This window comes from Somniosus microcephalus, chromosome 16 (genome assembly GCF_052327205.1).
Source record: "Somniosus microcephalus isolate GS21.2 chromosome 16, FLI_Smic_1.0, whole genome shotgun sequence".
Taxonomy (NCBI): domain Eukaryota; kingdom Metazoa; phylum Chordata; class Chondrichthyes; order Squaliformes; family Somniosidae; genus Somniosus; species Somniosus microcephalus.
The window spans coordinates 74,622,063-74,635,293 of record NC_141002.1 but is presented as its reverse complement, the minus strand read 5'-3'; the positions used below and the strand labels follow the sequence as shown (position 1 = coordinate 74,635,293).

General features: G+C 42.6%; 1 protein-coding gene and 1 long non-coding RNA gene across 7 annotated transcripts in view; one reads left to right on the top strand and one right to left on the bottom strand.

The window, feature by feature from the left end:
- Positions 1-13,231, top strand: part of LOC147106289 (uncharacterized) — a 313,882-nt gene that overhangs the window by 143,200 nt on the left and 157,451 nt on the right. The window lies entirely within an intron of this gene.
- The window catches only part of ptprq (protein tyrosine phosphatase receptor type Q), a 278,107-nt gene that overhangs the window by 107,505 nt on the left and 157,371 nt on the right, over positions 1-13,231 (bottom strand). Inside the window, 3 exon segments of the mRNA XM_086009276.1 lie at positions 218-369; positions 3,894-4,062; positions 11,152-11,291. Of these exon segments, the coding sequence (XP_085865402.1) occupies positions 218-369; positions 3,894-4,062; positions 11,152-11,291 (461 nt within the window).

The window sequence follows — 13,231 nt, the reverse complement described above, 5'->3', positions numbered from 1 at the left end:
TGTATCAGTGCGATTTCCATGAATGTTGCCAAGCAAAACAGGGCTACTGCCAACAGTCAAACTTCTTTTGACATTACCACTAAAATGTTCATTACTAACTTCAAAAGAGAAGTATGAATGTTATATATCTTAAACAATATATACCAATTCAAAACCCTAAATGCCATGATTGGTATGCAGTAGTGAAATGTTTGAAACAAAACTTAAAGAATAGTACCTTAAAATATATGCTTTCACTTGTGTTGTCAATTATTTTAAAACTGTAGAGCTGCACAATACCATTTGGCATAGGACTAGGTTTCCACCTAACCAAGACAGAATCTGTTGTATAATTTACTATCACCAAGTCTTGTGGCGGAGTTGATGGTACTGAAAAAGAAGTTCAAATCAATCGTAAAAAATACATGCACTGCATAAGCCTTAAACCTTTCGACCAGCTGCATCTGACCATGTACACACACACCAAATGGTACTGGCGGTTCGGAAAATATTTTGGAATTATTCTCGTTTCTTGTTAAGTGCAATTATTTTTCAATTTGGTAAAACTCTTATTGATTTGTCTGTTTCATTCACATGACAGGATTGGACAAAGTCAACATGGATTTACAAAAGGTAAATCATGCTTGACTAATCTACTGGAATTTTTTGAGGATGTAACTGGTAAAATAGATAAAGGAGAACCAGTGGATGTGGTGTATTTGGACTTTCAGAAGGCTTTCAATAACGTCCCGCATAAGAGATTAGCGTGCAAAATTAAGGCACATGGGATTGGGGGCAAGGTATTGACTTGGATAGAGAACTGGTTGGCGGATAGAAAGTAAAGAGTTGGAATAAACGGGTCATTTTCCGAGTGGCAGGCAGTGACTAGTGGGGTACCGCAAGGATCGGTCCTAGGACCCCAGCTGTTCACAATATATATTAATGATCTGGACGAGGGAATTGGATGTAATATCTCCAAATTTGCAGACGACACAAAGCTGGGTGGGAGGGTATGCTGCGAGGAGGATGTCGTGAAACTCCAGTACGATTTGGACAGGTTGGGTGATTGGGCAGAAACATGGCAAATGCACTATAATGTGGATAAATGTGAGGTTTTCCACTTTGGTGGCAAAAACAGGAAGGCAGATTATTATTTGAATGGCAATAGATTGGGAGAAGGGGAAGTGCAAAGAGACCTGGGTGTTCTTGTGCACCAGTCGCTGAAGGTAAGCATGCAGGTGCAGCAGGCGGTTAAGAAGGCAAATGGTATGTTGGCCTTTGTAGCAAGAGGGTTCGAGTACAGGAACAAGAATGTCTTGCTGCAGTTGTACAGGGCCTTGGTGAGACCGCACCTTGAGTATTGTGTGCAGTTTTGGTTGCCTTATCTGAGGAAGGACGTTCTTGCCATGGAAGGAGTGCAGCGAAGATTCACCAGGCTGATACCTGGGATGGCAGGAATGACGTATGAGGAGAGATTGTGTCGATTGGGCTTATACTCACTGGAGTTTAGAAGATTGAGAGGGGATCTCATCGAAACCTATAAAATTCTGTCAGGCCTGGACAGACTAGATGCAGGAAGGATGTTTCTGATGGCTGGGAAGTCCAGAACCAGGGGTCATAGTCTAAGGATAAGGGGTAAGCCATTTAGGACTGAGATGAGGAGGATGGTTCGTTCATTAACACATCAATCCCCTCTTTGTCCCAGCAGCTGCAAGAAGGATTTTGAACCTATGTGAATTCACTGAATTTTATAACTCAACATTGAAACATGAATCATTCCAAATACTTTCTGTGGAAAAATTTTATAAAAAAACTCAGAACCTGTTATTGTATCTTTATTTTAGGAATGTAAAGACATATTTGTTGGAAAACTACAGGAAACTCTTTTTTTATCTGGCACCGACGTGCTGCCAGTTGATCAAAAAGTCCGGATTACAGAGAGGTATACTTACTAAGGTACGAGAGTCCGTACACGGCCACAGATCCAGGAACCCCAGTTACACGGCCAAAGATCCAGGAACCCCGGTTACACGGCCACTAATATGAAGTAAAACTTACCTGAACCTACTCCTGAATTTTGCCGGTTAAGAGAGATTTCTGGTTATTTAGGTGCCGGTAAAAAGAGAGTTTCCTGTACTTAGAATTCTGTTTAAATGTCATAACCATAAGATAATAGGAAGTTGCTCATAGTTAATTTCCATGCAGTAACATTAAATGATTAGAGACAAGTTTAGTTCTTGTTGCTAAACTCTACTTTTTCTTGCAAGTGCAATGCACCGGAAAAACAATGCACAGGGATGAGTGTCATAGAATCATAGAATGGTTATAGCACGGAAGAAGGCCATTCGGCCCATCAAGCCCATGCTTGCTCTCTGCAAGACCACTTCAGCTAGTCCCACTCCCCCACCCTTTCCCCGTAGCCCTGCAATCCTATATCAGGCAGTGCATTCCAGATCCTAACCACTCGCTGAGTAAAAAAGTTTTTTTCTTATGTCATTTTTTGTTCTTCTGCCAATCACCTTAAATCTGTGTCCTTTGCTTCTCAACCCTTCTACCAATGGGAACAGTTTCTCTCTACCTACTCTGTCCAGACCCCTCAGGATTTTGAACACCTCTATCAAATCTCCTCTCAATCTTCTCTGCTCGAAGAACAACCACCCCAGCTTCTCCAGTCTATCCACATAACTGAAGTCCCTCATCCCTGGAATCATTCTCTTAAATCTTTTCTGCACCCTCTCTAAGGTCTTCACATCCTTCCTAAAGTGTGGTACCCAGAATTGGACACAATACTCCAGTTGAGGCCGAACCAGTGTTTTATACAGGTTCATCATAATTTCCACGCTTTTGTACTTTATGCCTCTATTTATGAAGCCCAGGACCCCGTAAGCTTTTTTAACTGCTTTCTCAAATTGCGCTGCCACCTTCAATGATTTGTGCACATATTCCCCTAGGTCTGCACCCTGTTCATGCACCAGTGACTGTTAATTTTGTCCCTGATTATTGTTTCTAAAAGCTTCCCCACTACCGAGGTTAAAATGACTGGCCTGTAATTGCTGGGTTTATCTTTACACCCATTTTTGAACAAAGGTGTAACATTTGCAATTCTCCAGTCCATTGGCACCACCCCCGTTTCTAAGGAGGATTGGAAGATTATAGTCAGTACCTCCGCAAATTCTTCCTTCACTTCCCTCAGCGTCCTAGGATGCATCCCATCTGGTCCTGGTGACTTATCTACTTTAAGTACAGCCAGCCTTTCCCTCCTCTTTAGCAATTTTTATCCCATCCAGTATTTCCTCTACCTCCTCCTTCATTATATCTATGGCAGCATCTTCCTTGGTGAAGACAGATGTAAAGTACTCATTTAGCACTCAGCTATACCCTCTGCCTCCATGCACTGGTCTCCTTTTTGGTCCCTAATCAGCCCCACCCCTCCTCTTACTACCCGTTTACTATTTATATGCCTATAGAAGACTTTTGGATTACTTTTATGTTGGCTGCAATTCTATTCTCATACTCTCTCTTTGCCCCTCTTATTTTCTTTTTCATAAAAAAGAGGATAATTCACAGGTCACAAAAGCTATATGAGGTGCTATTTCGTTCAGCAATAATTGAAACTCAATATTATCACAGCAATGTCATCACTTACAAGAGAGGTAGATAATTACATGTCATCACAAAAATCAAAGCTTGCTGAGAGATTGGTTGTGCTGATAAGTGTGTATTTCTTAACAATAAAATGTACTGCTGCATTGTGCAACTTAATTATGCACAAACTAGTTGATCACTTTTTAGTTAAAAGATTAATTGCCAAGGTACGATAAGTTAATTAACATTTCAGTCACTGTACCTTATTTACTATTTTCTGCTTTAACCTATACCCCAGTAGTTCTGTATTTGCACTGAAACAAACTTACCGTCTTCATCAGTGTGCACATCAATCAGTTCACTCCTCTGAATTTTATCTCCAAGGATTGTGGAGGCTGTCACCCACAGTTTATAGTGGCTGAATTTGGCCAAATTAACCAAAAGCACGGACACATTTACATTTTCATCACTACTTTCTTGATCAAAGTCTGTGATATTCTGAAAAACAATATCAAATAGTTCACTGTATATGTGAATTTTCTCTCTCATCTCAAGCATTTTATACACCAGAAGTGGTGAAACGAATTGAAGATATGTTTTGTTATTTAGATTGTAACATTAAATAATGTTATATTCTGTCTGCATTTTTTTTTGATGTATTTGCATCCAAGCATCATGTTTAAATCATGTTTTTGAATTAGGATCCTCAAACCCTAAACGGATCCACTGGGTCATCAAATTTCTTTATTTTCCATATGTATTGACTTTCTAGTGTTAGTTCTGTTGCTGTATGCTAATAAACTGACTTACAGGTATGCATGCCTCTTCTCTCAATTTTCCTCTCGGTGTTCTGCCCAGACACTCAGACAGTAGATGTGAAAATCTACCCATATTAGTAAAGCTTAAAGCTGTGGGGATTCAGGCAAAATCTTGGAACGGATAAGAAATTAGCTGAAGGGTAGAACACACCAGATAGTTGTTAAAGGAGTTATGTCAAGTTGAAGGAGGGAGATATTGTGGCAGAAATTTCGATCCCTACGGGTGGGTACGCGCTGTGTACTCACCCGTAGGGCAACGGAAATGCCGGTTTTAGGCATGCATTGTGCATGCGCTGGAAACTGGCATTTCCGATCTGTCAAGAAAGCTCTTGACAGATCCTCCGGCTGCGCTGGAGCAGGGCCTCTGCGGGTGGAGAGTTCCATTTTTTGGAGACCCTCCGCCCGCAGAATAAACTTACAATTCTTGCGCCTGGTAAAAGGCCTGCTTTTACCAGGAAAAGAGTTGAAAAAAGTTTTTTTTTTTTAAATTTCCACTGATTTATCATTTAAAAATACTTTAAAGAAAGTTAAGTTTATTTTTAGCCCTGTTAAAAATTTTAATTTTTTACCCCAAAAATTAATTTTTTGTTTAAGTATTTAATTTATGTAAATTAAAGTCATTTTAAAAATGTGATGCTTTTTAAAAAATGTATTTAAAGTTTTACTATGTTCTGGGGGTGATCTCTATTCATAGATTTGACAAGTCTTCCTGTCAAATCTATGAATAGAGATTCCCTGCTTTGATTGGCTCCCCATGGCCCACGTGATCCCAGGGACGCTGCGAGCTACCTGCGCCTCTGGGATACGTGTCCTCTGCACACCGGCAGTTTGAAGAGGCACAACAACGGAACTCTGTGCCTCCCGGGAGCCCACCGGTCCAGGCGGAGATTTTTCCAAATCGCAGCCCTCCGCCCGCGGGAGGGCTGCAAACAGAATTTCTGGGCCATTAAGTGAGCTACCCCAGAGATTGGTATTAGGGTTCCTACTGTTTCTATTACATAGAAACATAGAAGATAGGAGCAGGAGTAGGCCATTCGGCCCCTCGTGCCTGTTCCGCCATTTAATGAGATCATGGCTAATCATCCAAATTCAGTACCCTGTCCCTGCTTTCTCCCCATATCCCTTGATCCCTTTAGTCTAAAGAAATAGAGCTAACCCCTTCTTGAATATATTTAATAAGTTGGCCTTCTGTGGTAGAGAATTCCACAGATTCACCACTCTCTGGGTGAAGAAATTCCTCCTCATCTCAGTCCTAAATGACTTACCCCTTATCCTTAGACTGTGACCCCTGGTTCTGGACTCACCCACCATCGGGAACATCCGTCCTGCATCTAGTCTGTCCAGTCCTGCTATAATTTTATAAGTTTCAATGAGATCCCCTCCCATTCTTCTAAACTCTAGCGAATATAAGCCTAATCGAACCAATCTCTCTTCATACGTCATTCCTGCCATCCCAGGTATCAGTCTGGTGAATCTTCGCTGCACTCCCTCCATGGCAAGGTCATCCTTCCTCAGATAAGGTGACCAAAACTGCACACAATACTCAAGGTGTGGTCTCACCAAGGCCCTGTACAACTGCAGCAAGACATCCTTGCTCCTGTACTCGAATCCTCTCACTATGAAGGCCAACATACCATTTGCCTTCTTAACCGCCCGCTGCACCTGCATGCTTACCTTCAGCGACTGGTGCACAAGGACACCCAGGTCACATTGCACTTCCCCTTTTCCTAATATATTGCCTTGCAGATAATAATCTGTCTTCCTGTTTTTGCCACCAAAGTGGATAACCTCGCATTTATCCACACTATACTGCATGTGCCATGCATCTGCCCAATCACCCAACCTATCCAAATTATACTGGAGTTTCTCTGCATCCTCCTCACAGCACACACGCCCACCCAGCTTTGTGTTGTCTGCAAACTTGGAGATATTACATCTAGTTCCCTCGTCTAGATCATCAATATATATTGTGAATAGCTGGGGTCCTAGCACCAATCCCTGCAGTAACCCACTAGTCACTGCCTGCCACTCGGAAAAAGACCCGTTTATTCCAACTCTTTGCTTCCTGTCTGCCAATGCCAACCAGTTCTCTATCCAAGTCAGTACCTTACACCCAATCCCATGTGCTTTAACTTTGCATGCCAATCTCTTATGCGGGACCTAATCGAAAGCCTTCTGAAAGTCCAAATACACCACATCCACTGGTTCTCCCTTATCTATTCTACCAGTTACATTCCCAAAAATACCAGTAGATTAGTCAAGCATGATTTACCTTTTGTAAATCGATGTTGACTTTGTCCGATCCAGTCACTGTTTTCCAAGTGCTCTGCTATTACATCTTTTATAATGGACTCTAGCATTTTCCCCACTACTGAAGTCAGGCTTACCGGTCTATAATTCCCCATTTTCTCTCTACCACCTTTTTTAAACAGTGGGGTTACATTAGCTACCCTCCAATCCATGGGAACTATTCCAGAGTCTATAGAATTTTGGAAGCTGTCCAGCAATGCATCTACTACTTCTAGGGCCACTTCCTTAAGTACCCTAGGATATAGATTATCAGACCCTGGGGATTTATCAGCCTTCAAAGCCGTCAATTTCCCTAACACCATTTCCCTACAAATACTGATTTCATTCAATTCCTCCCTCTCATTAGACCCTATGTTTCCCAACATCTCTGGAAGGTTATTTGTGTCCTCATTTGTGAAGACAGAACCAAAGTATGTATTTAATTGGTCTGCCATTTTTTTACTTCCCATTATAAATTCCCCTGATTCTGACTGCAAGGGACCTACGCTTGACTTCACCAATCTTCTTCTCTTCACATATCTATAAAAGCTTTTAGTCAGTTTTTATGTTCCCTGCAAGCTTACTCTCATATTCTATTTCGCCCCTCTTAATTAATCCATTTGCCCTCCTTTGCTGAATCCTAAACTGCTCCCAATCCTCAGTTTTGCTGCTTTTTCTGGCCAATTTGTATGTCCTCTCCTTGGATCTTATGCTATCCCTAATTTCCCTCGTTAGCCACGGTTGAGTCACCTTCTTTGTTTTATTTTTATGCCAAATAGTGATGAACAAATTCTGTAGTTCATCCATGCAATCTTTAAATGTTTGCCATTGCCTATCCACCGTCAACCATTTAAGTAACGTTCCCCAATCCATCCTAGCCAACTCGTGCCTCATACCATCGTAGTTTCCTTTATTTAAATTCAGGACCCTAGTCTCTGAGTCAACTACTTCACTCTCCATCTTAATGAAGAATTCTATCATATTATGATCGCTCCTCCCCAAGGGGCTTCGCACAACAACATTGCTAATGAATCCTTTCTCATTACATAATACCCAGTCTAAGATGGCCTGATCTCTAGTTGGTTCCTCGACATATTGGTCCAGGAAACCATCCCGTATACACTCTAGGAATTCCTCCTCCACAGTATTGTTACTAATTTGGTTAGCCCAATCTATATGTAGATTAAAGTCACCCATGATAACTGCTGTGCCCTTATTGCATGCGTCTCTACTTTCCCGTTTAATGCCATCCCCAACTTCAGCATTACTGTTTGGGGGTCTCTATACAACTCCCACTGATGTTTTCTGCCCCTTGGTATTTCTCAGCTCTACCCATACAGATTCCACATCATCAGAGCTAATATCCTTCCTTACTATTATGTTAATCTCCTCTTTAACCAGCAATGCTACTCCACCTCCTTTTCCTTTTTGTCTGTCCTTCCTGAATATTGAATACCCCTGGATTTTGAATTCCCAGCTTTGGTTACCCCGAAGCCATGTCTCCGTAATTCCAATTACATCATATCCGCTAACATCTATTTGCGCAGCTAATTCATCCACCTTGTTACGAATGCTCCTTGCATTAAGACACAAAGCCTTCAGGCTTGGTTTTTTAACACTCTTAGTCCTTTTAGAATTATTATTTACTGTAGCCCTGTTTGATTTACACCCTTGATTTCTCTGCCTTCCACTTTTGCTTTTCTCCTTCCTGTCTTTTGTTTCTATCCTTGCTTCCCTTTCCTCTGTCTCCCTGCACAGGTTCTCAACCCCCTGCCATTTTAGTTTAAACCCTCCCCAGCAGCACTAGCAAACACTCCCCCTAGGACATCGGTCCCGGTCCCGCCCAGGTGCAAACCGTCCAGTTTTTACTGATCCCACTTCCCCCAGAACCGGTTCCAATGTCCCAGGAATTTGAATCCCTTCCCCCCTTGCACCATTCCTCTAGCCACGTATTCATCTGAAATATCCTTCTATTTCTACTCTGACTAGCACGTGGCACTGGTAGCAATCCTGAGATTACTACCTTTCAGGTCCTATTTTTTAATTTACCTCCTAACTCCCTATATTCAGCTTTTAGGACCTCATCCCGTTTTTTAACCTATATCGTTGGTAGCTATATACACCATGACAACTGGTTGTTCACCCTCCCCCTCCAGAATTCCCTGCAGCCGCTCTGAGACATCCTTGACCCATGCATCAGGGAGACAACATACCATCCTGGAGTCTCGTTTGCGGCCGCAGAAACGCCTATCTATTCTCCTTACAATAAAATCCTCTATCACTATAGCTCTCCCGCTCTTTTTCCTCCCGTCCTGTGCAGCATAACCACCCATGGTGCCAGGACGTTGGCTGCTACTGCTTTCCCTCGATAAGCCATCTCCCTCAACAATATCCAAAGTGGTATATCTGTTTGAGAGGGGGATTGCCACAGGGGACTCCTGCACTACCTGCCTGCGCCTACTACTCTGCCGGGTGGTCACCCATTCCCTTCCTGCCTGTGCAGCCTTTACCCGCGGTGTGACCAACTCCCTAAACATGTTATCCACAATGTCCTCAGAATCGTGAATGCTCCAGTATGTATCCATTCGCAGCTCCAGCGCCGCAATGCGGTCTGTCAGTAGCTGCAGCTGGATACACTTCTCGCACACATGGTCGTCAGGGACGTGTCCCTGATTTCCCACATAGCGCAGGAGGAGCATGCCATGGGGCCGAGCTGTCCTGCCACGACTTACCCTTTAATTAATTTAAATTACATCAGTGACTTGGATTCAGAAACTCAGTGCTAATTGGTTACATTTGGGAGTTGTCAGTGGAATTGGAGATGACACCTCGGAAATTACATAATGATTTGGATAAAAAGTATATTGCCGACAAGTGAAAGGAACTACAAAAAGGAAGGAAAAATGGATGGCACACTCCATGAATGGTGTTGCAATAGCTAAGGATGAAGTTGAAATAGGCTTAGGAGTCTTACTAAATTCAACCCTCAACAGGTCCAACCAATGCAACGCAGCAAGCAATGAAACCAATAGAATGTTGAACTATGTACCCAAAACAGTAGAATACAAGTCAGAAGAAGTCACAACCAAACTGTAAAGTGCTCTGGTCAGACCATACTTAAAGAACTGTGTCCAGTTCTGGTCACCGAGATATAGGGAAACACTCAAGACCTGGAGGCAGTGCAAAGAAATGCCTCAAGGATAATCCCCGGTCTCATTTGTGAGGAAAGACTGGAATAACTTGGGCTCTTCAGTCTTGAAAAGAAATGTCTGAGACACAGTCTTATAGAGGTACGAAAAGGTTGAATTAAATGGTTAGAGTAGGACAAGGGGTCATAGGCTCAATCTAGTAAAAGGCAAATCAAGACTGATATCAAGAAGCTTTTCTTCCCAGAGTGATCAACACATGGAATGGACTTCTGGTTAAAGTGCTGGAAGCAAAAACCCTGGAATCATTTAAGAACCAATTGGATGCTGCAATGGGGGACTTTCGAAACTCTGTACAACTCATATCAACCATCTGGCACCCTGTGAGTAAACACCACTAAAGATGCTGCCTCATTATGGTGAACAGAATGGAGATGAGCTGCTCCCTCCATAAAAAAAACTCTTCACTCATCAACAAGCCTGATGTGAGACTGCCTGGCTTTGAGCTGCTACACCATCTCTAGTGCAAGTTCAACCATTTTAGTTGTGGGGTGGTTACGTGTGCGCCAAATGACTACACCTGGAGTCTCAGGAACAGCCCTCTGTGTAGCTGCGGTGCAGTTGAGGATGCCACACATCTACTGAATGGCTGAATGCTACTCTACCAGGAGGTCTTTCCAGACTACACAATGCTGATCCTGAGGCTACTGAATGGTTAAAACAAGTATGATGCCTACCTAAGCCCCTTGACACTTTGGAAACTTTTGACAGCTTTGACATTTTAACTTATAGTTTATCTCTCTTCTTTATAGTTTATATTTTGATTTTTTCCCCCAACCTTTATTGTACCACTTGTGCAATTAAATATAATTAAATTGCATTCTTCTTTCAACATACTTGGCTATTTGATTTGTTCAACCAGCTTCCCAGAGTATTTGCTATTTCCAAATATTTAATTAATTCCACTTTTAAAACACAGATCAATCACAGTTTAATTTTGGAATTAGTAAAGGGATTAGTATAATACAATTTCAGTATGTTTTAAAAGCCTATAAATTATAGTTTGCTACATTAGCAGATGAATGTATGACAATCCAGTGCCTGTTATTTAACATAGGTTTTAACCCATTTATTTTGGATGGGTAAATGTCTTGCTAATATAATAGACAAAAGGATGTCATATGAACATATTATGTGCTCATCCACTCATATTGTCAACAGTAATTTCTAGGCTATAGTTCCTTAGAACCCACAAATCTGTCATTGTTTCCAGTTAACTGCTTAATATGAGGATGGCAAAACAATTTTCTAGTTAAAGCCAGGAAACATCATACCTGTGTAAAATCACCAGAAGTATTTCTGTAGTGAACTGTGTAATATTGAATATTTCCAGTAGGTTTAAGAGGGTTCCAAAAAACCTGAATAGATGTGGAACTTTTGTTGACATAGGAGATAGTGCCTTCAGGGTTACTTGCTGCAGGAAAACATGTATGCATTAGTTAAGTGGCTTCCTTTCATAATTTTTTTTAATGTTAAACCTTTATAAAACACTGGTTAGTCCCCAGCTGAAATATTGTGGCCAATTCTGGGAACCACACTTTAGGAAGAATAGAAACATAGAAGATAGGAGCAGGAATAGGCCATTCAGCCCCTCGAGCCTGTTCCGCCATTTAATGAGATCATGGCTGATCATCCAAATTCAGTACCCTGTCCCTGCTTTCTCCCCATATCCCATAGAAACATAGAATGTCAAGGCCTTGGAGAGGGTGCACATGAGATTTAGTAGAATGGTATCAAGGAAGTGGGACTTTGGTTATGGGGACTAGAGAAGCTGGGATTGTTCTTTTTAGAGCAGAGAAGGTTAAGGTGAGATTTGATAGAGTTGTTCAAAATCATGAAGGGTTTTGATAGAGTAAGCATAAACACCGGCATGGACCTGTTGGGCCAAAAGGCCTGTTTCTGTGCTGTAAATACTATGTAATATGTGTAGTGTATGTACCTTTAAGAGGAACTATGTTTTTGAAGCCCCTGTATACTGTAGTACCAGTAGTGGCCACTCAGGTATATAAGCCTGTGTAGCGTCTTGTGTTGTTAGTTCACCTCCAGACTTTGTTCAGTAAACACTTGTTAAATCAACTCCTGCATTCCGTGTCTCCATTAACACACGGATCTAACAGTGGCGACGAGTTAGAAATGAACTTACCTGCAATTCGGCAGCACCTCAAGGGGATCGATTCCTCAGACGAAGGTCGAAGCCAGAAGCAAGAAAAAAAAAATAACTCGAAGAAACTCGAAAACGAGGGCCAGGCTTGGTCTCCAGTCTGTGGTTTCCCCAGCTAAACGGGCTGGTGGCAGGTAGTGCACTGATCCTTCCTGGGCTGCGGCGGGCTAGAGCTCGATCGGGTGGCTCTGCAACGGGGCCGGGCAGCGAGTCGGGAAGCAGAAGCAAAGAGAGAGGGTGGAGCACTCAGGGCGCGGCCGGTGCTGCAAAGCAGGTCGGCGTTCGGACCGAGCAGAGGGAGGGGAAAGTCCCAGAGGGTCCGCTCCACGACGGGAACGGTTCTCCAAGTAACGGAGAAACTATTGAAGCGATATATTAAAAAAATAGAAATACCGCGAAAAGCTGCAGGTCGCGTTGGCAGCAGCAATTGGGGAGGCGCAAAGAACATAGTGCGTCGCCATTAAAAAAAATAAAAATAAAAATAAATTAATCGCCAGCAACAGTGTTGGCAGCAGCGGCAGCGGCGGGAGGCGCCATCTTAACTCGGCGGGGAAGAAGTGCCATTTTAGATTTTCAAGATGCCGAAGACTGGCAATATTACTGCTTTCGATAGTGATATAGAAGATTGGACCACATATGTGGAAAGAGTGGAGGTATATTGCAAGGCGAATGAAGTAGTGGATGATAAAAAGGCATCGGTACTTCTAAATCTGATGGGCGCAAGGGCATACGGGCTGTTACGAAACTTGATCACTCCAGCCAAACTGATGGACAAGAATTTTAAGGAGATTGTTGATACCTTACAGGAGCACTTAAACCCAACCCCGCTGCTGATAGCGGAACGATTCAAATTCTTCAGGAGGAATCAGCACAAGAATGAAAGTAATGCTGATTACCTCACTGAATTACGAAAGCTGTCAAAGCACTGCCAATTCGGGGCAGGACTGGCAGATTCTCTACAAGACAAATTCGTCTGTGGTCTCCTAAGCGAAGGAACACAGAAAAGACTACTTTCTGAGAAAGATTTGACACTGGACAAGGCTTTCAGTGTGGCTGTATCATACGAAGCAGCAGCAAGAGGAGCTGCAGAGATACAGCAAAAGCCACAGGACTCCGGCACACATGAAATGACACGGGGTTTCGAGAGATGTTATCGCTGCGGCAGATCCACCCATGACCAGAAGGACTGCTGG